General features: G+C 36.9%; 1 protein-coding gene across 3 annotated transcripts in view; it reads left to right on the plus strand.

The window, feature by feature from the left end:
• Positions 1–25,487, plus strand: part of LOC139473545 (SH3 and multiple ankyrin repeat domains protein 3-like) — a 129,010-nt gene that overhangs the window by 47,438 nt on the left and 56,085 nt on the right. For all 3 annotated transcript variants that reach the window (XM_071256184.1, XM_071256185.1, XM_071256186.1), the window contains exons 5-9: positions 13,025–13,096; positions 20,567–20,675; positions 22,277–22,434; positions 23,015–23,182; positions 24,665–24,781. In XM_071256184.1, the coding sequence (XP_071112285.1) occupies positions 13,025–13,096; positions 20,567–20,675; positions 22,277–22,434; positions 23,015–23,182; positions 24,665–24,781 (624 nt within the window). The remainder of the gene's footprint in view (positions 1–13,024; positions 13,097–20,566; positions 20,676–22,276; positions 22,435–23,014; positions 23,183–24,664; positions 24,782–25,487) is intronic.

A 25,487-nucleotide genomic window follows, 5' to 3' on the forward strand; every position in this document is an offset into this window, starting at 1 on the left:
GTTACATGTAATGTTTCAGAATCTGGACAACTAGAACATTTCTATTTCTGGTTGCTTTAAAGGTTTGTAACACTGCATTTTTTTATGTCAACGTGATGGATAATTTTTTCTTTGTCTTATGACTAAATTGGCACCTGCTTGTGACAGAATTTTTAACAACTTGAGATAAAATATTTGATTGGTATAAAAAGGTTTTGATTGTTCAGGAGAACTGTAAAGTTCGTTAGCATGTGAGTGTTTTGAAGCAGCTAATGTGTGTTAGATTGTCCTTCATTCAGACAATCTGATCTCTGTTCTGTGTCTCAAACACAAACACCAGTCCTGCAGTTGTTTCAAATCTAAATTCATTGTCTTTGCATACCTGAAGAAACACACAGTTTGATACCTCACAGGACAAAGATCCAGACACAACATTACAAATGTCTTATAATGCCTCAAGGAACAAGCATTATCAAACATAAATCTGCAGGCCATCCATGCACAATCAGCGGTACAACCACTTCCATCTACAAGTATTTGTCAGGGAACGTGGCTGGATGTGTACTCAGAAGGCGCGCCATATTTGTCCCGACCTCTCTCCTTATCATCCCAGCTTTAGTTCTGTCACTGTGGCGTTGTCGTCAGCATCACAGCATTGTCCTACATTCTGGCCCTACCCCCCATATCAGACTTGCCATAACACCCACCCACAACTTCAACTACACATTGATTCTAACACTCCAATAACTCAATCTGTGCTCACCAGTTGTAGGTTTAATCTGTCCATCTGATTGTAGTAAAGCTGCGAGTACTCTGTTACCTTGTGCTAGCACTAAATGTCTGATGAAGGGCTTGAAGGGCATTGTTCTTCATTAGGTTTCATTACCCAGGCTGTAAGCCAAAAGCCGTGTTAGTGATAATAGAGGAAGACTCATTGCTACAGCCACGTTGTTGGGATTGTTTTCCTTTGGTTGTTGCATTGTTTAATGCTTTTGTTTGTTTTATCATATTATCTCTGCCTTTTTGTGTGGTGAATAATGAAATAAGTGCTGCTTTAACTTGATTCATAAAGACGTGTCACATAACTTTCACTCCCTTAGAATAGAGGATACATGGTGCTGACTACTTTAAATGTAACACTGAATTATTCGCGCATTCCTTCGTATTGTATTGGGACTTTCCCAATAGATATTCAGAAGGTTCATATCAGTCAAATAGGAAACCGTTTAAACTTTCGTGTTCTGACAGAATTCTTCCTTATTTACCATTCTACAATCACTTTGGAAAATGATCAAGTCTGAATTGTCAGAGGTTTCCAATCACTAACTCAAACTCTGCTGAATGATAATGGAAAGAAATATCTATAAGGAACACTACTTTCCCAGTCCTGATCAGTAGGCATTTTCTCATTTGAAACCTCAAGATATTACATCTCAGTTCTAAATAACATTTAGAGATGTCAAACCAACAACATATATAGTCCAGTAGAAATTGACGTCATAATTAATTAACCCGGACATTTGTGATAACAACCCAATTATTGCACAAAGTCAATCTTCAATGTGTCCTGGTTGTGTATACAAAACCCAAGAAAAATCAAGCTTGGGGAAATCAGTTTTTGAGGGTTTCCAAAAAAGGGCCCTAGGCTTTGTTTTCAGCAAACTATATGAAAGCAGTTGTGGGAAGATAGTACCGTTGCCAAGTAAACAAACAGCTGTCAACTGTCAAGCTTCAGTCAGAATGGACCAAAACTAGGTATGTATGAATAAACTGGAACATAGTCAGTTGCCAAATACAGCTAAATATACCTTAGACACCATTTCCACACATTAAGTGATATAAATATTTTAAATAAACAAGCAGAACATGACTTTGCAATCACTAAGCAGAAAAGATGACAGCATCAAACTCCCAGTGTTCTTTTTCTCAAAATAAGATTTTAAATGACAGTTACAGTTGCATGCAAATATAAATGATAGATTCATACTGTCAAGTCAACACTGGGTCGGTTTTTGCACTCAATATAGCAATACTGAAGAAATCTAGATCTTTTTCATGATGTTACTATAAATAGACTCCAGTCATCTATGTTTATTTTTCATAATAATTTGTTTGTATGAGGTTAGAACCTAACCCCAAGATGTATAGCACTTATTTAAATTTTGATACCAATTATGTATTCAAATTTGGACAACATTAGTGATCAAATAAAAATAATTTTAAAAAAAGGCTTGTATTAGTGCCAGGTCAAGGTCATACAAATCAGATAATGTTTTCTTGACAACATATTATGAATATGTGTATGTCAAAAACTTTTGGATGAAAATATATTGTTATAGGTAAAATATTAACTGCAAAGTGACTGATTTCATTATTAATGGTAATGGAACTTTCTAATTATTGAATGTAATAATTATAAGGGGATATTTCTCTACTTTAGGGCCTAATATATATCTTTGACGTGTAAGAATTGGGAATTTTCCATGAACCAGGTATATCAATGTGGATACTTTGAGATAGTTTATGTGTAAGCTTGCTCTATCTTTAATTTAATCTTATATCAAAATTTTAAATTAAACATGATAATTTCAATGTGACTGTAATTGAATTAAAGTGAATAATACAAATTTGTCTTCAATTCATGGATAATTAATATATACATTTCTCAGAAAATTGGCTTTTATTTTGCCATGTCAAAATATGCTTAATATGAAATATTTTTTGTTTTATTTTTGTTTTATTTAATTCATATTTTTTTATAGATATATAAGAAAAATATTACATGTTCTATTTGTCAAAGCAGTGCAACAGATTTGAAAATAAGAATGGTAGTGTCAATTAGCCGGGTGAATTGATGTAGATGTTTCTATCTATCTTACACACTTGATTAATACAAGACATAACAACCAGCATTAAAATTTTAAAATTTATAATCCAATATTTACACTTTAAACTAAACAATGATTATGTCAGTTTAACTGTTATTAAAAATACATACTTTTCTCTTAATATTCACTTTTATAAAACTAAATATCTGCCATGTTAAAATATGCTTAAATTACAAATTTCATTTATTCATCCTTTTCTTACAGATATGTTTGGATCCCCATTATGACTTGTGTTATTTGTCACAATGGTTCTGGAGAAGTCAAACTAAGAGACAAGGGTGTCAACACTTTACTCAAAGTTTCAGTTCATCGCAAAGATTCACTGCAATCAACTCTAAAATCAAATGAAATTAACTTTGTTCATGAAAAATGCAGAAAGTCCTACACAGCATCATCAAATATACTGAAAGCTCAGAAAACAGAAAACCATGAAAATATCCAGCCATGTGTTGTAAGATCGGGAGATAATTCTTTTAACTATAGGACTCACTGTCTCATATGTGCAACTGAGATTGATTTTGAAGATCTGCAAAAACATCCGAATAGGAATTCAGCAATCAGCAGTGTCGAAATTGTCAGCAGTGGGAAAAGAAGTATTCTGCAGGAAACCCTCCTTGGCCTCTGTGAGAGAAGATCTGATGACAAGGCAGCAGATGTTAAAGCTCGCATTATTGTTGCTGGTGACATTCGTGCAGTTCAGGCAATATACCACAGACACTGTATGCAGTGTTTTATGTATGAGCATGACAGGACAACCAGTGAAAACTCTGACGCTTCAGCCAGAAATATTCAGAACACTGCTTTCACTACCTGGTGTGACCTACTGCCTGAGAGAATGCAGAATGGAAAGTTGTACACTGTACAAGAGCTGTTGCATCAGTATGCTGGTGTTCTGCCTTCTGGGATTCCACCCTATAGCCTGAAGCATTTTAAACGCCGCCTCCTTCAGTATTTCGAATCAAGGATCACCATTGCAGAAGTAGATGGAAGACCAAATGTTGTGACAGATGAGGCATGCTCTATACTTCATGAATCATATCATGAATCACAAGTTGATAATACAGCCAATGAAGACCTCAAAGCAGCAAAATCCATTGGACAGACAGTCAAAAATCACTTAAAGGACATGGCACCAAACACAGATGTGTATCCACAACCAGGTGAAATTGATATTGAGCTTCTTGAAAAACAAGTTCCACCACTACTTCTCATGTTGATGCAGAATATTTTTGATAAACCACGAAGTCCATCCGCCTGCCTCAGACAAAGGATCTTTATAGTTTCTGTATGTCACATACTCATGCAAGCTTCTCACCAGTCATTTGTATCTCCACTGCTCTTGTCTACTGGACTATTCATTCATCAAACAACACGATCCCGTGTTGCCTTGAATCTTCTGTCTACCCTTGGAATGAGTGTCTCCTATGACCAGGTCTTAGATTTTGAAAAAGCTGCAGTACTTTCTCAACAAAGTGATGATATGCCTCAAGCCTCACAAGGAGACGTCTCATCAGGATTTTGTCAGTGGATTGCTGACAATTTCGACTATAATGAAGACACATTGAATGGGCATCAATCAACTCATGTTATGGGAATTGTTACATGTCAAACTCCAGCTCATCAAAGTCCAGTACAGATACAAAGAAGAAAGATGTCTTCATCTGATTTACTTTTGGCTGGAAACTTTGGAAATATGGTGCATCCATACAAGCAACCGGCAAAGAATGGTATGTTTGATGTGAATTTTTTGGAATTACCTCAAATAAACATTTCAGTCAGTAAATTCCTTCAACTGGATTCAATGTGGCTCTTGTCAAGTCTTTACAGCCGTTCATCACCTAACTGGCAAGGCTTTATGTCCGAGATTGCAAGTGGTCAGTGCATCTGCACATCAGTCACCTACAACCCAATGATACCGTTGAATCCTCAAACAAATGAGGCAGTGTACAGCACCATGAGGTTTGTTGATTCTCAGAGAATAAAGCTTGGACAATGTTGTGCTCAACTGACATTTGACCAGCCCCTTTATGCCAAAGGGTACAAAATCAAGACCGACAACCCCAATGAGTTTTCTCACGTTCAGCTGAGGCTTGGAGGATTTCATCAACTTATGTCTTACCTAGGTGCTGGTTGCAAATGTATGGAAGACAGTGGCCTGGATGAACTTTGGGCAACTGTGTATGCAAGGAAGAGTCTCCCAAAGATGTTTGATGGCAAGTCCTATTCAAAGATCCTGAGGGCATGCCTTTTGACTGATGCAGCACTCCATGTAACACTACTGGAATCTGACAAACTTACAAGTGCTAATGACTTTGATGACGATGATGAAGTGTCCGTGCCTGAAGAAGTGTCTATTATTTCCAAGGACACAGCAGATCAACTGAATAGGCTTCAGCAAGAAATGTTTAAGGGAGATCATGACACCTTTGACACAGATGAAACACTGAATCAGCTCCATGTGCAACTGGTTGAACTGCAAGAACAGAAAAGATCACTATCAAGGACAAGTAAGCTGTGGCTGATGTTCATGGACTTTGTTTCCATTGTAAGGATGTTTGTTAGGGCAGAGCGCACAGGTAACTGGCAGTTACATCTGAAGGCAACTGAAAGCATGTTGCCCCTGTTTGCAGCATCTGGTCACAACAACTATGCCAAGTTTTGCAGATTGTATCTTCAGGATTGTCTTTGTCTATGCTCTTGTCTGAAAGTACCAATGGAAGCGGGTCTGTTTACAATCCGAAGGAACTCAAAGCAATTTTGGAGTGGCACTTGGAGTGACATGATCATAGAGCAATGTCTTATGAGAGCAGGAAAAACTCAAGGAGGTTTGATCAACATCACTCACAAGGATTCAGCAAGAACAAAATGGCTGCTCTCTGCCCATATCGTGGCTCAGTACACAGATGCTCTACGACTGATGACCAACACCTCCTCAGAGATTGTTGATCACCACAGAGATATGAATCCAGGCCGGATAAAACAAGATTATGCTGATTTGCAGACGTTCCTTTCATTTCTTAGGAGTCACAACCCTTTCATGGCAGCTCCAGAACATCAACTGAGAAATATTGCCAGTGAAGTTGTTGCAGTTGACAAAGTGAATGTTGATGAAGCATTTGAGATTGGAACAAGGATTCAGTTAAATATGACAGGAATGAAGTTTGGAGATGTTGTTTTGAAGAAATCATCGCAAGTTGTCACGTTTGCCACCATGAAGAAGTCTATCCGCCTATCAGATGGAGCACAGCTGAGAATGTCATCAATGGAGCTTTATCAAAGATTATTAGCAATGACTCTAGTGAATGGTCCCCCATCTCATGATGTGTTCTCGTTTGAACTTGCAGCAGTGTCACCAGCTCTCTTCCATGATGACGGATCTATGAGAAAATGCCAAAAGTCTGTCCTGGCCAAATATCTGCTTACACATTACCACAAAGAAGAAGCACACACCACAACGCCAGGCATAGTCATTGATGGATGCGCACTTCTTCAGCAGATACCCTGGCCAAAGATCGGTACGATTGAAGACATCTGCAAGATCTATGTTGAAAGTGTAATCCATCGGACAACACAACATCAGCCATGTTGTGTAGTGTTTGACACTTATGAAGCCACGACCACCAAGGAGCTTGAACAGAAGAGAAGAAAGATTATGAAAGTATCTGCACCAGACATAATAGTGAAGAACTCAACACCAGTCCCTCAGGATAAAGCAAGATTTATGTCAAACAAGCAGAACAAGCAGGCTTTAATCTACCTACTTGCAAAACATCTAGCAGCAGAAGGAATACATTTTGAACATGCAGCCGAAGAGGGCGATGCTGATGTTGTGGTTGTAAGTCAAGCTATCATGATGGTAGAGAGCACAGATGAAGTGGTTGTTTATGCAGATGACACAGATATTTTGGTGTTACTGATCCATCACAGCAAACCTGGAACCAATCTCTTCATGAAGTCAAAGGTACAACTCATTTCTATCAATCAGTGTAAACAAGGTCTTGGGTAGACATGTGTAAATTTCTGCCTTTTGTGCATGCCATGTCGGGTTGCGATACCACTTCTGCCTTGTTCAGCCTTGGAAAAGTGAAGCACTTCAAGCTGCTGCAGTCAACAGACACACTTCATGATTCAGCATCAGTTTTTGGAGTCGTGTCAGCTTCGAAAGACATGGTCACTTCAGCAGGTGAAAGATTTGTCAGTGCTCTGTACAACACAGTTGATGAAGGACGCTGCCTTGATGAACTGAGGTATTTGTTTGCTGTCTCCACTAAGTTTGTACCTGTAGAGAGAATGCCACCGACAAGCAGAGCATGTTACTTCCATTCTCTTCGTGTTCATCACCAGGTTTCCACATGGATTCACCTCAAAACTGTGTTGGACATGCATGAATATGGATTCCAAACTGTGGATGGGACCATCATTCCTACAATCACAGACAAACGTGCTGCCCCTGATAATCTTATCAAGGAAATTAATTGTACTTGCTCAGCAACTTCAAGACTATGTTCCAACTGCAGTTGTTCAAAGAAGAGAATCCCATGTGGCATTCATTGCAAGTGCAAGGGCTACTGCTTAAACCCAACACCTGTGTTTTCTGATGAGGTTATTGATGAAGATTAATGTGGACTAAGGAACGCTTTGCTACTTCCTAAATTTAACATTGCAATATATTTCTTCGTCTCTGATTGTCTTCAATTGTTGGTGACTTATAGCAATATGTGTGTATTGACGGCTGAAGAAGTACTGAGTGCTATGAAAAAGTGGTTTGTTATGTATGTGGAATGATTTGGGGACATTAACAGGGTATGTATATTATGAATTAGATCCCCATGAGTTGTACTTTGAACTGCACTAATGTAAGGCCAGGCGTTTTATATTTTTCTGATTACAGACCCGCCGACCCTAATTTTTGAGAAAATGTAAAAAGAATTGTGTAAAAAATAGCCACATAGTCAGTAATTTTATTTGTTTTCATCACCTTTTAATAAAAAACTTATGTGATGTTATAACAATCTATTTGGGGTTAAATGAGCAGTGCCTTTTGTGGATATTTTCCACCTCAAGTCCAAAAATTATTTTTGAGTTACATGAGACTGCCAGTAGCATAATTCAGGCAACTGAATCCAAATAAAGTATAAAACAAAAACTCTCTCAAAGATTACAAGAAACTGATGATAATGTTAAGTATTAAAAACTATTATTCATTGAACTTGTGCAATGTTAAGAGTAAGTTAATGAAATGCATAAGATAATAACTGCAATCATAAACTTTTGAGTTTCATAACAGCATTATATGTAGTAGAGTCAATTTAAGGCAACCATCTTGAATTCAAGATGGTGGCCATCTTGAATTCAAGATGGCCGACATTGACTATACGATAAATAAATACAAATATTTTGTATCTGATCCAAGTAGGATTCCTAAGAAATGACAATACAGACTAGAATGAAGACCACAAACAATATTTTTAAATGGTCTATGTAACCATGACAAATGCATTCCTGCTGATATTTGTGTGAAAAAAACAACAGACCCCACCCCCAGAACCATCCAAATAAAACATATTTCCCCAACCTTGATTTTCTTTGGGTTTTTTATGGTGACCAATAACACCCTTCTGGTGAGTTTAAACACAAATTTGGCCTGTTATCAGAAATGTCCGGGTCCAATGCAATTTCTACTGGACTAATATATCAAAATGAAAACAATTCAACTATGTTCATATCCTATTTATTTGACCAAATTGAAACTGAACAAAAGAACAGTCTAGACTGTCTAATAGATGGCAGGGATTGTATGGCAGTACTTCCCTTTGGCTATTCAGTCTCATCAATTCAAATGTTTTCCCATTTAAGCAAGAGATAGATGATGATTTTGACGGAATCAGTCGTACAACCCGTAACTGTCGTTCTGAATACCCTGTATTAACTTTTTCGAGGTTGAATGATGAGAAAACACTTTCCGACTGTCACTTTTCGATCTGGTAAGTGACGCTCTGATTTGTTGGATGAAAGGTCGTTCTGACATGACCCATAATAGGATGTCTTCAGATCTATGTTTTGTGGTAGCGAGAAATGAGATCTGATTTTAATGAGGATGACAAACTTTCTATGTGTCTTCAAATGTGTGAAGTCATAATATCTATGTTTATTTGCTCACCTGATCACGTTTATGATTATTGTTTAATTATCTGTCAACACACTAACTGTTTTTGTTTTCTTACATTTTCATATGGTCCCCCAAGACTTCACATGTCCACAAACTATATTAATACTCTAAGGTGATATTGGACAGTCTGTGTACTCTTTGTTCCCATGTTAAAATTGTCTTGAATAAAAGATAGAAAGAATAACTTCATCTTGTCTTTTGCAGGAAACCAACATTTAGAAAAACCCTGTTTAAGTTTGCTTGTTTTAAAGTTATTAAAAAATACGAAATTGATGTTCATAACTGTATGAACGACACAATTTGACGTTCATACGTTTTTCATGAGGCCGTGTTCTTGAAATGACGTAAACACTGACGGACTACTTCCACATTCCTGGGGAAACCCCTGGGAATTCCCTAGCACGAATACATACAGAGGCGTTCTTTCTGATCATTTATACCCTTTAATGTTGAACTCAGCGTTTATGTATGCATTGAGAAACGTCAGAGGTTTTGACTGCATGATCTTTCACGAATATCCTCACTACGACCCATACAAGTGAACAAAATGAAGAAATGCACAACCAAACTATCGTAGTAGTATCGACTTGATCCGTGTCTAGGCTGACAGTGATAGTCTACAGCAATCTATGATTTTACCTTATTGTCTATATGGCACATCTGTAATCACCTTTCAATGATCGGCCAGTTGATCAATGATGACTAAAACATGTAACCGCCATAGGTTCAAAAACAACTTCCAAAATCCCTCCCGTCACATTTATCGTGTCGGCCATTTTGACGTCTTGTACTTCATGTAAATGTATTACGACGTGCTGTCATTGTGATTGACTTACAGAAGTAGTTCGTAACAGACCTTTTTTCGTCTAATGTTGATGTTATTTGAAGACATGTGTTGTGTAAGATGTTTCTGAAGAGCAAGACATGAAGTCACACATACTAAATAAAATTAGAGATCCAGGCCTATATCTACATCCTTTGAGGAAAGAAATCGTGATAAAAAAATCTTTGTGTGAGTTTATTGGAGTATGAACCTACATAAAGTAAGGGCCAAACATTGTATGAACGTTGTTGCAAGCTCCGACGTTCATACAGTTTGGCCATCACTCTACTCACACAAAGTGAAAGTCAATTCTTAAGAGAACTCCTTACAGAGATACAGCAGCATGGATTATAACAATGCATAAATACTGCACATGCATGTTTTATTTATATCAGTTTCTTTTGCCTGGTTAATTACACACAGCCACAACCTTACAAAACTGACACAAATATCGAAGGTATGTCCTTTGAGTTTCAATATTTGCTGCAATTTTCACACTGTAGTTTTTTTTTTAATTGGTCATGGACAGTATCAATTTTGCATCGGTTGTTACAAGCTTATCGTGTCAGAATCATTGAGGATGGTGTTGAGGAGAGGGGGGGAAACATGGCTGTCAAGTCACCAGCAAGTTAGCCAGTTTTGCACAATTTCAGTAATACCAAACATGTTTACTATTCAATTTCATCACATTGTTGCTAAATGTGGTAAAGATAATCTGAATCTATAACATCCGGATTACACAAGTTGTCAACAATATCGCCACCCATGTTATCCTCAGCACCAACAAAGCCTTCCTAAGAACTGCTTCATAAAAAGAGTGAAAATGTTGAGTTACATCCTGTGCAGGGCTTAGATGCAACAATCTTGACTTGTTGACTGGAGAACAAGTGTGAGCAGTGGACCAGTAGCCCATGTTTATTGGACCTATGAATGCTGGGGGAGATGGCGGCCATTGATCCAAATTACTGGTGCTAAGCAGGACTGCAGGTGTTGACCCATGGATTTGTGGTGAAGGTTACCCAAACCTTCAGGCTGAAAGAATCACAGGGCAAAACAACTTGTTTGATGCTGTGTGTGAGATTGGGCCTGGACAGGAATTACTTGTCTTATCCACATTCTTCGTGTTTACTTTGATTCGTGCTCTCTCTCAAATGTATTTTGATTTGGAGTTGGCGATGTTTTGTTATTGGTAAATGTGTTTAAATGTTATTCAAGAAATTGGTCTGATATTATTTGGATGTTTAGTTTATTGTTTTTATATATATTTTAAAACTTTAAATATTTTTGGATTTTGCTGAAATAATTATTTCTCTGGTAATGAAACACAATGAAATGACTTCAAATTATTATGTAATTTTATATTTTTTATTTCAAACAATGACATTTGATACAAAAAATGGACGGTACCTTTTATAGTTTATTTTGTTTTGCTGATTTAGAAATTGAAAAGTATTATTAAAAGGAACAGTTTTGAAGTTACAGTATAGGAATAACATACTGTTGTACTGAGGAGGGCAGAACAGTGTAAGCAGAATGTGGTCTGCAAATGTTGCTGTAGAGTTTCTGCCTTAACAGTATAAACACTGGAGTATTTCGGAATGCACTGACAGAGGTATATCCTGTTGAACTGAGATGGATATTTGTGGAGTTATATTTATCACAATGTTACACAATGCCAGAGCTGTGCCCTCCAAATCACTTGAAGTAAAGTCAAACCTGACTTACATAAAGCTTTTGAATGAAACATTTTTGTGTCGAAATGACTTAGACAGGTTTGTGTGTACACAAGATCTATTGCATTTGCCGCAAGCTAGTTGTTTTGTTTTTGGCAGTGTGACATGTTTTGTGATCTGAGGTGTCAACTACTCTTTCCGCATGTGCAGTGCCCTGCAGTGCAGTCTGCCAGAAATAAGTTTAACATTCAGCTGTGTGGATTCTGGGTTAGAATAGGTCCCCAACAACCTATGCTGGTCATCAGAAGTGACCAAATAGATCAATGGACAGACTCGGTGACTTAGTTGATTGCACGTAATTGTACCCCGATGGTGTGGAACATTGTCATTAGATTGACTGATTTACTTGATTATTTTTTATGAGTGCTGCATAAAAACAACAAACAAACTACTACTACTACTACTACTACTACTACTACTACTACTACTACTACTACTACTACTACTACTACTACAGTTCTGTTCATTTTCAATATAGATATAGCATTTGCACCATGATATTACAGACACAATAACCAACACTATTAGTGTCCTCCACAAAGGGCATATTGTGGGAAAATATTTTTCATTAATGGCCAAAGGATTTCAGGTGTTGTCATCAGTGACATTTAATTATGTGTGTCTATAATGCATAGTCTCTGAAATATATTTAACTATAAAGTTGAATAAAAACCATGGTACAACAGAACCATGAGTATTTTTAAAGGAACCCTCAAGTATCTTTATTGATTTTATAGAGCTGAAAAGGGGATGAGTATAGGCTTCTAGAGCTGAGAGGGGGATGGTAACAGAATGGGGATGATTGTTTTATTAAATGTACCGTTACTGTATGTTCTGGGAGATGAAGAGTTAACATGTGCATCACATGCTTGTTGAGGTATGTTACTGACTGTCAGTACTAACATCATGTAGAATGTGCAGTCATTATATGCAGATGCCATTCCATTACTGTACAGAATACAAAAGAGGCAAAGTTAGATATTTAACATAGTGTACATGTCCCACACAAATCATTGAAGAACCGGTATAGATCAGCATGAAATATAAAAAGGTTGTTAACTTTAAAGCACTGGGAAAAAAACAAAACTGGTCTACTTCTGTTTGTTTAGACAAGCAGAACAACTATACAATATGATGGTACCAACTTGTATTTACATGAAAATAATTAGATAATCAGCTTTGAGGGATTACAGATTATCTGTCCCAAATCATTGAACAGTGTCAGTTCAAGCCTTGTATTTCAATAGGTACTGATAATTCAAACAATTAAATTCTTTTGGTGAATGCTATGGACATAAATTCAATGAGTTGAAATATTTTCTCCTCAAGAAATTTAATCATCACGAAACAACATTACCAAAACCCAAATTTTCCAACAATTGTTATTGTGCATATGTATTTGAAGATGCTGACAGTTTTTGTTGCTTTTCAGTTCAAGTACAAACGGAGAGTTTACAAGGTGATGCAGATTAACCCTCGCAAGCTCAAGCAGCTGCATACAAAGGTAACTTCTTTTGTTAAATCATAAGAGAATGTGAAAATTATGAATTATACTAGACTGACCATGAAGTGAATGGATGATGGTTGTATGTGAAACTTCTATTCATGAAACAATCTTTCTGTTGACATATCCCAATTTTGAGTGAACCATTTCTTCTTTGGGTATTTGTATAGCATGTATTTCACATTAAGTGGCTTGTATATGTTCAATTCCATACCAAACAAACCAACAGTTTAGCATATTAGTCACAGTCGCTGCTGATGGAGTACGATGACATGCAGTCAGCCAGGTCACACATGATAAGCATGGTGTAGTATCTGGGCTCCTCTTCTGCCCTGGAATCCCTATGGGTTGTGGTCCAATAAAGAACAAGAAGTCTTTCTCTGATTAAACTGATGACAGATGTGATTTAGCTGGGGTGTTTTCTAGGTAAACATTGGCTGCTGTATACATCTGAAGAATAATTCATTGTAACATGTTCTTCCTTGTTGGTGCTATTTTAGAGTCAGGTTATTTCTTCTCTAAAGTATTTATAGGAACATTCAGCTGAGAAGGTATCAAAAAAGAAGACAACTAATTCATTCATTTTGTCGAGTTAGTTGTTATGCTTTAAGAATTTCAAAAAGTTTTCAGATAATACAATATTATTTAGCGGGAGCTGTCATACCATGCAACAGACCATGTATCAGACTGTGTCAGTATGTTTTTGGCACAGACAGTGTATAGGAATTCCTCAAGGGTGTGCATATGTCATGCACTGTATCTGCAGATTGATCTGTAGGTAAGTGAATCTATCTTGGCTGTCTCATGTGACTGTTCACATTATTCTGTTGCCAAAGGAGTTAATCACAGGCATTTCCAGGGATCAGGCACTGACTTCAACTGTAGCGGAGAGCAGGAGGTAAACAGGGCAGAGTACATATGTTACTACCAGCTCTTGCTTCTTGCTGTCTGTGTCTTGTGTGGAGACAGCGCCATTAACAGACAAGAAATGGCATGCTACTGCTATTGCCTTATTTGTTAATACCCATAATCATATTGAACAATCCAACATTTTGTAGAAAATCATCATATCTAATGTCTGCCATTGTCTTGAGTGTCCAATAGTATCAACTGAGTATCAGTTGAACATCTTGACCTACAGATATCCCTATTGTGTAATTCTATATAATGTAAAGTATTGAATAAAGATGTACACTATAATTACTTGGTCAGTCTTTTAGCACAGAAATATTATCTGAGAACAGGTGACCTGAACAATTTCAAGATAGGACATTTTAAGAAAACACTGGTAATATGCTGCATTCTTTTGTTTCCTGTGAACACTGAAATACAGAATGTTCTTCTTTGATTGTGGCATAGGTGTATAATGTACCTACTTAGTTAGGGATTGAACTGTTGCATAATATAGATTATTATCTACTTCAGTGTGAAAGACTGAGTTTGCTGAAGTTGAGAAAAGTGATATATTCATTGCAGTGAACATAGCACTTTCACTGACCTATTGTAGTACAAGAGTTATCTCCCCGCAAAGTGTCTCCCCTTAATATCATAAGTGTCTAGCCTGTACACAAACTGTTGACTTCAATTTACTTTAGTTCCACATTGACAAGGCCAAATTATGACAGATGGTCATTTATGGTGTTAATATCACTTCTAACCTTTTGTTACTCTATTGAAAATGTTTTGTTTTAAACTGTAAATATCTCATTTAACTTGTCAATTGAGACTGTTAGTTTTGCAAAGGGCCATTTTTGATACTTGACCAGGGTGTATTCTTTTGCTTCCATCAGTGGTCTCATAGATTTCAAGAATATTTTTTGTTGAAGTTGATTTTACATATTATCATATCCAAATGTATGATAAAGCATTTTATTACCCACGTGGTGAAGATACAGGTGGTAAGATACTAAATCCGTACGTCACACGTGTGTCGTACAAGGTTGACCTTGTTTTATTCTTTTTGATTGGATAACCGTGACCTCTGTCACACCGGGACTACTTTTTTCATTCATAAAAAATCGCGAGACGTCATTCATTTTGCGATTACAAGGCAGAACTGAAGAAATTCATGAGAACGAGAGATATTTACAAACACTTTATTAAACCAAACAAGATAGTCACACGCATCAAATTCGGTTTGCATTCTATATACGTTATGCATTGAGCTCCTACAGACATATAATCGAGCTAGATCTATAAATCGATTTACAATGTACGACTGCCGATCGAGCGCGTCCCTTGAGCGTGACGCACCCGACCATTTTCGCAACTTTCAATTTGATTTAACGTAAACGGATAAGCGTGGTGAAATGAAGTCTGTTTAAACTATCTGGACAGATATCTTAACTTACTTGGGATGATACGGTTGTGCCATCGGTGTCCCCTTTGAAGCGTATTTTATGGCGCTGTTTCGGGAGGTGTTGTTCATGAATTTACGAACACGACAGAACGACCAGATCACTTGAAGTTCACAGTTCCGATACAAATCATTCGAAAACTCCGTGGAAGTGTGCTTGACTTCTGATTTTGTGGCCCCAAACATCCCAAATGTGAACAGTAACATTCCCTATCTCTAGCGTAAAACGCTGTGAGTGGATCGCGGTTGTCTTTTCTTATTCCGACCTTGCCCTTCGATCGTTCGAAGTTGTCACTGACATGCAAGCAGATTTGAGTTTGTTGATTTTCACGTCTTCAGTATAGAGTGGTACAGTTAACATGAATGTCTTTGGCGAACAGTCTGATTTCCCTCCTCCAAAATGGTACGGACATGATATAAATTCAGCTGATAGATCAAGGAAACCGAACCATTTTGATTGCACAGACGGGACCCCAGCAGTGTGATGCGTGTGACTGTTGGTCCGACATTCAAAGCGCGGCGCTAATGTGACATTTCAAATTTTCTTATTGGTGTCCTGCGTACTAACAACATGGCGCTTGAATTACCATAAGTTGAAGACTTTCTTCCAAAAGGATCTTGCGCGTCGGTGCTGGTTTGTTTGCAAACAGAACAGCAGGCGCATGTTGTTAATGCGTATCCATAAACATGTCAACAATGCCCATATTTGGTCATATATCAATATTCAACCGCAACCAGATTTTGCAACCGGTTTCAGTTTGGTCTGTCAACGAACGAAAGTTGTTATGTATTTACACTTAAATATATATTTAACGTGGGTAATAAATAAAATACCACACTCATTCTCGTTAGATACCATTTTTACGAAACTCGTGAACTTTCTATGGTATCTGACCTCGCTTTCGCTCGGTCAGATACCATAGAAAGTCCACTCGTGTCGTAAAAATGGTATCTAACGAGAATTAGTGTAGTATTCTCTATTTATTCTTTGAAAGGCATTTAGAAGTGATACACATAAGGAAGAGAATTTGTGGATGTTAACTTCTTTACTATGAGGAACACAAAGTTTCAGAGTATGTACTTACTCCTTCATCAGGTGAAATGAAGGAGTTAGTATATTTTCCTCATGAAGGAGTAAGTATATACTCCATAACGTTGTGTTCCTCATAATAAAGAAGTTGACATCCACAAATTCTCTTCCTTACGAATTTTATTGATCTCAAATATTTTACATTAGTTTATATTTTTTAAGATTTGCAAACACGGAACTACTTTTTAAGTCGTAATTACAAGGAGTGGTGAAACGTCCCTTTGTGTTAGGTAGGAGGTATTTATGTTTCAAGGTTTAACATTTGTAATGAAGTATTTCATTTCCGGTTACTGCACAAAAAGTATACAATAAATATGAATGTTCTCTTGATATAGATCTGTTTACAGAAATCAGCAGTGTTAATTTTTCAGGCCCTATCTGTATATGTTTATTTTACGTTTTGATACTTACTTTACTTGGGGCGGTCGGGTAGCCTAGTGGTTAAAGTCGAATCCCGACATGGGTACGATGTGTGAAGCCCATTTCTTGTGTCCCCCGCCATGATATTGCAGGAATATTGCTAAAAGCGGCGTAAAACCAAACTCACTCACTGACTCACTTACTTTACTTCTTACAAATTGGTTGATCTAAGATGCAAATTATGCAGCTCAATAGTAAAGTTACCTAGATGAGGTGATAATGTATAGGATGTATCAGGGGAAAAAGAACAGTGAGAAAAGCATGACTTACATGTTTTGTAGCAGCAATAATGTATTTGTTTCATGTTATAGTTGGTGTTGTTTGTAGGCTCTTTTTCATAACCTCAAAAAAGAGTTAGAACATGTTTGGTGAGTAAATAAGGGTGAGTGATCTGAGCCGGAGATCTTATTGTGTGTGGGATGTGTAGGTATCATAGTGAGCACGTAGGTCATGCTTTTCCCACTCTGTGTTTGTTCTGTAAACACTCTGTGTAGAGCTGTACTGTTATTGAGGGGCGGTAGATCCTGTAAGATAATTGACATGTATATGTACCTATTTTGCTGCGATTACAAGCAAATGATTGAGTGGGAGCAACAGGTGAAGGGATTAACCATCATAATAACACCTTGGCACTGCAAACACTTGAGGTACAAGTGCAGTGTTTTTGATACGATGTAGATATTGCAGAAAGAGGGACATTTGTTTACCCAACTTTGCCCAGATTACATGCATGTGGTTGGAGTGGAGTAGGGCAGAGGACATAAACTTACATTATTCTGGCAATGGCCACATGGATATAAGTAATGACCTGTCATAAACACTGTTTTCAGTGCACTTTTGGCTTTGTTTTGATGTGTAAAATAATCAGTTGTTGATATGAAGTGCCGAATGTAATTTTGAGATCACATTTTCATGTTTTCTGTCATATCACAAAGCTTTTTCTGATTGAGTTTTATATTTGGATTAAATTTATCATACACTTTATTTAATTGTGTAAACAATATCTCATTTCTCTTACATGTCAATTTGAAGGTTGCAATTGCTTTGAATATTCAAATTTAAGCCACAACAAATAGATTTGATTTTGATGTATTTCATTGGAATAACTTGAAAATGAAAACAAACAAGTGATTAAATTGCACCTGACTTATGCCTAGAGTAAGGTCATTTGAGATCACTTTATCACATCTGCTGTTAATCTTATTAGGACTGTTTGTTTCACTTCATTTATTATTTGGTAAATTTTGATGACGAATTATCACTTACAATTCCTAAGTACCATCAGTGGAGATTCTTGTAGAACTTTCATGAATATCATTGAAGTTTTTGCATTAAGTAATCATTAAACTTCCTCTTGTGATGTTTCTTGTTTATCATCACCGTACCAATGATTGTGGGCTTCACAAACAAAGGTGATACGGGTAAACGTTTTACCTGCATCTTATCATGCTTTCCTTCCATATGAAGCTGACATGCACTGAAACAGAATGGTGTAAAACCCACTTGTTTTACTTTAACAGCATTTACAGTGTCTAAACATGTGAACAATGGTGTAAGGCTAAACAGTTATTGATTTATGTCTCAGTTGTTCAATACCTGAAGCAGAAAACGTCCCCAGTACCCAGTACATGCTTAATGTAACAGCCAACAACTATGAGTATCTGGTGGTTACTCTATGTGTGTGACCTGGCTGATTGTATGTCATTGTATTCATATTGTGTTGATCGTCACTGATGTTGTCAGGCATTAGTTGCCTGCTCCTAATCTTGAGTCAATTAATGGCAGGACAATGCAATATGTTGGAATACTGCTGACTCTGACATTAACATGGATTCACTCGTTCACCCACTTGTCAAATCATGGTGATTAAGTTGAGCATCTGTACCTATTGTACTGTTTTTTTTATCTGGAAAAGTCAGAATTTTAGTTCTTACGGCTGCATGCATGGTTCTTAAAACCATCTTTATCCTACATGATCAGATGAACAAGGATCAGTAAATACATTATTTTTTACTCATCCTGCATTACTCCTTAAAACATTTACCGCTTTTACTGTTTCACTTCATTAAAACAACTTCTTTCTCAGCTGGACCCCCGCAGCTTCATTTTCTATCGAAAGTAAGCAGCAAATGCATTAATGAGTAATGCAGGATAAGTATACAAATGTAAAAAATTATTTAGATTTTACTACTTTTCCTTAAAAAGTAAGAGTCAAGGGTAAATGTCCATCATAAATCCATTGTTGTTCTATAGTGTTGCAATGAGGAGTCACTGGTGTTAATATTAACCTGTGTACTCCAGGTGTTGTCCAAGGTGTAGTTGTGATCTATACGACCTCGTCACAGTTTAACTTGGGGGTGATAAAAAGTAGGAAGATCCATGAAATCTGTTAAGTGCTTCTCTTGGAGGAAGGATTTTTCTAGCATGTCCTGAAATGGGAATGTTCTGTCAATGTAACACATATTTTGTAAGAGATGGGGCCATGCAGGCCTTGCAGTCACCATATGGGTCCATTTTGTGACAGGTTAGTGAGTATGGCCAAGTTTGCCTTTTGAATAGTTCTTGTGGGTTGACAGTAATAGAAGCAAACAGGGGTGTAGGGTGCAGAGCTCCAGATAACCTATTGAGTTTTTACTCTAATGTTTCAATTTTAATTGGGTTATTACATTTTTCATTGGGTAACCAATATTTTTTCACTCATCTATTCATCACTGTATTGGGTTTTTCTTAAAATAAGTGAACATTTCAAGATTTAAAAAAATGAAATAATGTTTTAAATCTATATAACTGTTCTAAATATATACCGGGGTTTGACTTGGAAAGTAAATTACCTCATAATTGTGTTTCGGGAATAACCTCATTTGTACGCATGCTGAAAAAGCTTCATTGCTGTTTTTACACATTTGAGTTTTTCATTTAATGCATGCGTTTCTGTATGCAAGTTAATTGAAAGTAATTTGGTTTTGAATATTTTGGGGGGGTATTTTACGCAAATACGCTGCTTATCTGTTGCTCTGAGGGTGTTTAGCTGGGGTTAGTGCCTTCTGAGAATAGGCTGTGGTTAGAAAATAGAAAATTGACTTCATCTCTCTAATGTCAATGGATTCTTCTTTAGACTTGATAAATTATCAGAACTACAAAGTACTATGTACAGAAGGTTATTTGTTCATATTTTTCATTACCATGTGGTGTTGTATTTAAGATGGACCTTATGTGATGCAGCATTTGACTACTTGTGGACAATCAGAATACAAATTTTATGACAAACCTTTCAAAGTTTTTTTGGTTCCAAAAGGATATAAGTTCTACATTTTTAATGTTCATTGTATTGAAAAGACATTAACATTGAATCAACCCTAATTGTTATATTTATTAAGGTTATTTGTGAAAGTAAATTCAGCATGACAGACTCCAAGGATCCTGTACAGCCTTATGAAGTCTATGAAGGAATGTGGAGTGAGACATGAGTGCAGGAGGGATCTGTGGCTGGATGGTTTCATGATGTGGTGTCAGAGTAGTTTCCCTGGTGATTCAAGATTCACATGGTTACACAGATGCTTAGCACTTCAACAAGTTAAACTCATTTCCTCTTGCTGTGTTTCAGAGTAATCTAAAGCATTTTATCGAGCTGGTGAAGAAGGGAGACTTGGATAAGATCAATAAACTGACCAGTAAGGGCCTTGACCCCAACTTCCACGACCATGAGACTGGAGGTGAGTTGGGGATTGCACAAGTGTGGGTTGTCATTCTTACAACCCATTAAACAGGAATTGACTGCAACATTTCTCTGTGCAACTCAGATGTATTGAAAAGTTTTGGTAAATACCAATAGGCCAATGCAATTTATTTTTCTGGTCATATCTTTTATCATATTATGGGTAGGTTTCTCGACAGGATAAAGCCAACGGATAAAAACGATATCCGTTGGGGTCATATGCGGATAGAGATGCAAATATCAAAGGTCAAGTAGGGACTACTTTCACTGTTTATAAACAAACATGGCGTCGCCCTTGTCATTCGACATTCGAGTCGGGAATCTGGATAAACTACAGGGATAATTGCTATCATTATCAAAAGAACAGTCGAATATACTGAAAATCTGTGTCTAACTGTGACGTAGCTAAGGCATTTTATAAGTTTTGGCAACTTTGGAGATATAAATTTTGAAACAATTTGGCGAGGGCATCAGTAGCCATATCTGTGCTTGTGACCTCTGCGGCTTGAAACCTCCTCCACAAATTAAAATAGTTGGATTTGGCAGAAATATGTTTGAATTGTTACCTTGTTTCGTTTTGTCGCTGTGTGTACATCTGACTACACTTCTTATCGTTATGACAGGACAGACCGACTGCCGTGATGTCTCATAGACTAGGGTTAGAGTAGCTTCCCTTTGACAAAGGGCAGTTACTCTAGCGGACAGACAGATGGATTGCCGCGAAAGGCAATTAAAAACAATTGTTTTTTTTGCGTTCCAGGAAAACTCGCAATGTTTCGGTAATGTTTGTGAGTGAGGGAAAGCGATTTTGAAGCACAGAATTAAAGAATGACATTATATGATAAAGAGGTTATCACGCTTGTGTGTTTGTATTAGGAATAAACACTATGTATTTAGCTCGCCAAGGCTCGCTAAATACAATGTTTATTCCTAATGCAGGATATTTACCATCCCCAAACACACTCGCGTGATAACCTCTATCTACCCCTATCTATGTTCTGATCATTTACAAGTGATGGCCATTGGCTTATAATATATTCATCAGAATAGACCATTTAATATTGAACTTGATGCCTGTGTAAGAATTGGGTTCCAGCCAATGTGAAAATGAGAATGAGAATGTGATTGTGATATTTGTAATTAAACTTACTTTGTGGTAAGTCTATAGAAAACAAATGCAAAATCTGACCCTGTTCCTCTACCAAATAAGCCACCTGCCATTTCTGATACTGTTGCATCACCTGCTCACACCTCTTCTTCCAGACTCATTCAACATAGCAATCCTAGTGCTATGACTATGACAAAGTAAACAGTTACTATTGTCGAACAATTTGTGATACATAGCCACTGAAAGTTCCTGACAACAACCCCGCGCTGACTTATAGCATCAGATGGCCACAATGGCCGGTCAGTGTGGATAGTCTGGACAGGTGTAATTACCAGGGCCCACTTGCACAAAGTGATCTTAGCGTTCTGACTATTGTAGGCCTATGTTAAAGTATGGGAGGTACAGTATTCATAGCCCTATGCTTTGTGCAAACTAAGAGTTTTCAAGCTGCTGCTATACTACATGTGCTGATGCATGTTGTGTTTTTACAGAAACCCCCTTGACCCTATCCATAGCTCTGAGTAGGGAGAAGTCCCGTGAGATGATGATAATACTGGTGTCGGGTGGAGCACATCTTGACTTCCGTAACAAGCAGGGTCTCACTCCCCTACACAAGGCTGCTGGACTGGGTATCCTGGAGAATGTTAAGGTACTTGCTAGAGTTCATTTGTTACAAATGATTATTATTTATATAAATATATGTATCACATCCAGCTTGACAGTTAATTAGGTAATCATTTGATGAAGTTAGAGACTTTATGAAGCACAGGTTACTGTAATTCTGTTAATTCACTTCTGGAACAGATGTAGAGAAACCAGTACTGGACTGAAGATTACAATGTGATGTAGCATGGTTGCTTCGTAAGCTACCAGATCACATGATTTGAGACCTATCACTTGCTGCTAAGCAGTTTGAATGACCTGTTGTAGATCATCAAAGTAAACAAAAATTGTTTTACAGTGATCATGTAAGAGGTTCATTGTTTTAAAAAAGGAGATGAAAGAAAGGTGCTGCTTTGAATATTCCTTTGAAAGAGAAATCCAAGAATTACTTCCCTTCTACTTTGACATTTTTGGTGACTGACATTGAGCAAACATGATGGGAAGATTAAAATTTTATTCCTTGCTAAATTTGTGTAATGGTTGGTCTGCGGATGTGTAAATCAAGTAACAAAAACCATACCTGATATGCATGGTAATGTAATGGTGCATTGTTGTAATACTGTCAGACTCTCCTGGACCTGGGGGCCTCACCTAACTACAAGGATCTGCGGGGGCTCACACCTCTCTACTATGCTGTGTGTAATGAAACCAACCCTCTGTGTACAGAGATGCTTCTGCATGAGAGAGCTTTCATTGGACTGCAAGATGAGCAGGGCTGGTTTGAGATACATCAGGTGGGACTCCAGTGTTAAGCCCAACAAGTACAGCACTGTCAGACCCCATGTCACATACGAACTGCATGATTTTACCTTCCTCTCATTTACATGGACAGCTGATTAATTATAGAACACATTGTGCTATTGTTTTGAAACCTTTCAAATGAACTCTCTGGATAATAAAAGTTCCAGATGAAATGTTGATGACTTCTTGTATGTTATTAGGGATCAGTCTTCTTCGTAGAGTGTTTCTCTGACTGTGAGTACTGTCAGAATTTCCATATGTCATTCCCCTCAGTCAACTCTGATAGTTATGCTTGTAGATAACAGGATGCTGCATATTGAACCTTACAGTACTTAATTTCTGAAAAGTCAGTGTTTTCATTTGTCAGCCAGAACTATAAATATGTAAGCAATGATATGAATACAAACATATTTTGTTTCTTCCTGCTTATGTTTTGATAAGTGCATTAACTTCCTTTTACTATGATATATGATAGTGGGATGGAAACGGTCAGAAATTGAATATTGAATTTGTTTTAGTGTATAATATATGATAGTAGGGTCGGAAAAGGTTGAAAATTTAATAATGAATTTGTGATAGTGTATTATATATGATAGTAGGGTTGGAAAAGGTTGAAAATTGAATGATGAATTTGTTATAGTGTATAATATATGTTAGTGGGGTTGGAAAAGGTTGAATAATGAATTTGTTATAGTGTATAATATATGATAGTGGGGTTGGAAAAGGTTGAAAATTGAATAATGAATTTGTTATAGTGTAAAATATATGATAGTGGGGTTGGAAAAGGTTGAAAATTGAATATTGAATTTGTTATAGTGTATAATATATGATAGTAGGGTTGGAAAAGGTTGAAAATTGAATATTGAATTTGTTATAGTGTATAATATATGATAGTGGGGTTGGAAAAGGTTGAAAATTGAATATTGAATTTGTTATAGTGTATAATATATGATAGTGGGGTTGGAAAAGGTTGAAAATTGAATATTGAATTTGTTATAGTGTATAATATATGATAGTGGGGTTGGAAAAGGTTGAAAATTGAATATTGAATTTGTTATAGTGTATAATATATGATAGTGGGGTTGGAAAAGGTTGAAAATTGAATATTGAATTTGTTATAGTGTATAATATATGATAGTGGGGTTGGAAAAGGTTGAAAATTGAATATTGAATTTGTTATAGTGTATAATATATGATAGTGGGGTTGGAAAAGGTTGAAAATTGAATATTGAATTTGTTATAGTGTATAATATATGATAGTGGGGTTGGAAAAGGTTGAAAATTGAATATTGAATTTGTTATAGTCTATAATATATGATAGTGGGGTTGGAAAAGGTTGAAAATTGAATATTGAATTTGTTATAGTCTATAATATATGATAGTGGGGTTGGAAAAGGTTGAAAATTGAATATTGAATTTGTTATAGTGTATGATATGTGTTATTCCATGCTGTATGCCATGCTGCTATGTTCCAGGCCTGTAAGTATGGCCATGTGCAACACCTGGAACACCTGCTGTACTATGGGGCAGACATGGATGTTCAGAATGCCAGCGGGAACACTCCTTTACATGTGTGTGCAGTCTTCAACCAGGTAAGAAATACTAGGAATTCTCATCTTTATTAGAACTAATGATATATATCAATCTGATGTTATGCAGACATTCTATCCCCCCAATGAATGTGGGAGGACTAGCCAGCTGCAGCTGGCGTATGATATGCAGAAGGCTGCTCAGTGGCAGTGAAGGTGGATTTTATGAGTGCTTCACATTCAGTGGCGTTATGTTTTTAAACACTTCTACATCGAAGTATTATTTATTCAGACATAGAATTTGTATGATTTCTTAATATCAAGGAACTGAACAAATGTTGATGAGTTATTTGTGTTCCAAATCATCATGTCCTGCCTGTCATAATGGGAGGCTCATTTACAGTGAGTGAGTGGGTTGGGATTTTATGCCACTTTCAACGATATTCCAGTAAATCACAGTATGTCGACTTTATGTGGAAGAAACACCCAGTGCAACTTACTTTGAGAGTTCCTACCTTGGTGAAAGCCCTGAGCATGAGTATGGTGCCTACTGATCATATGAAGCCTCAAACAGCAGAATTTGGTAGAGGGAGGTTGTATTGGCCAAGTGGTATTTGCCAAAACTCTGCACCGCTTAAACCCCGGGGACACCTGTTTGTTTGTTTCTTTGTTATTTAACGCAACACTTATTCCAGCTATATGATGGCAGTCTGTAAAAGTAGTCAAGTCTGGGCCAGACAATCAAGGTATTGACATCAGGAGCATCAAT

Source organism: Haliotis cracherodii, unplaced genomic scaffold (assembly GCF_022045235.1).
Source record: "Haliotis cracherodii isolate W230 unplaced genomic scaffold, xgHalCrac1.p SCAF_3, whole genome shotgun sequence".
NCBI classification, from domain to species: Eukaryota; Metazoa; Mollusca; class Gastropoda; order Lepetellida; family Haliotidae; genus Haliotis; species Haliotis cracherodii.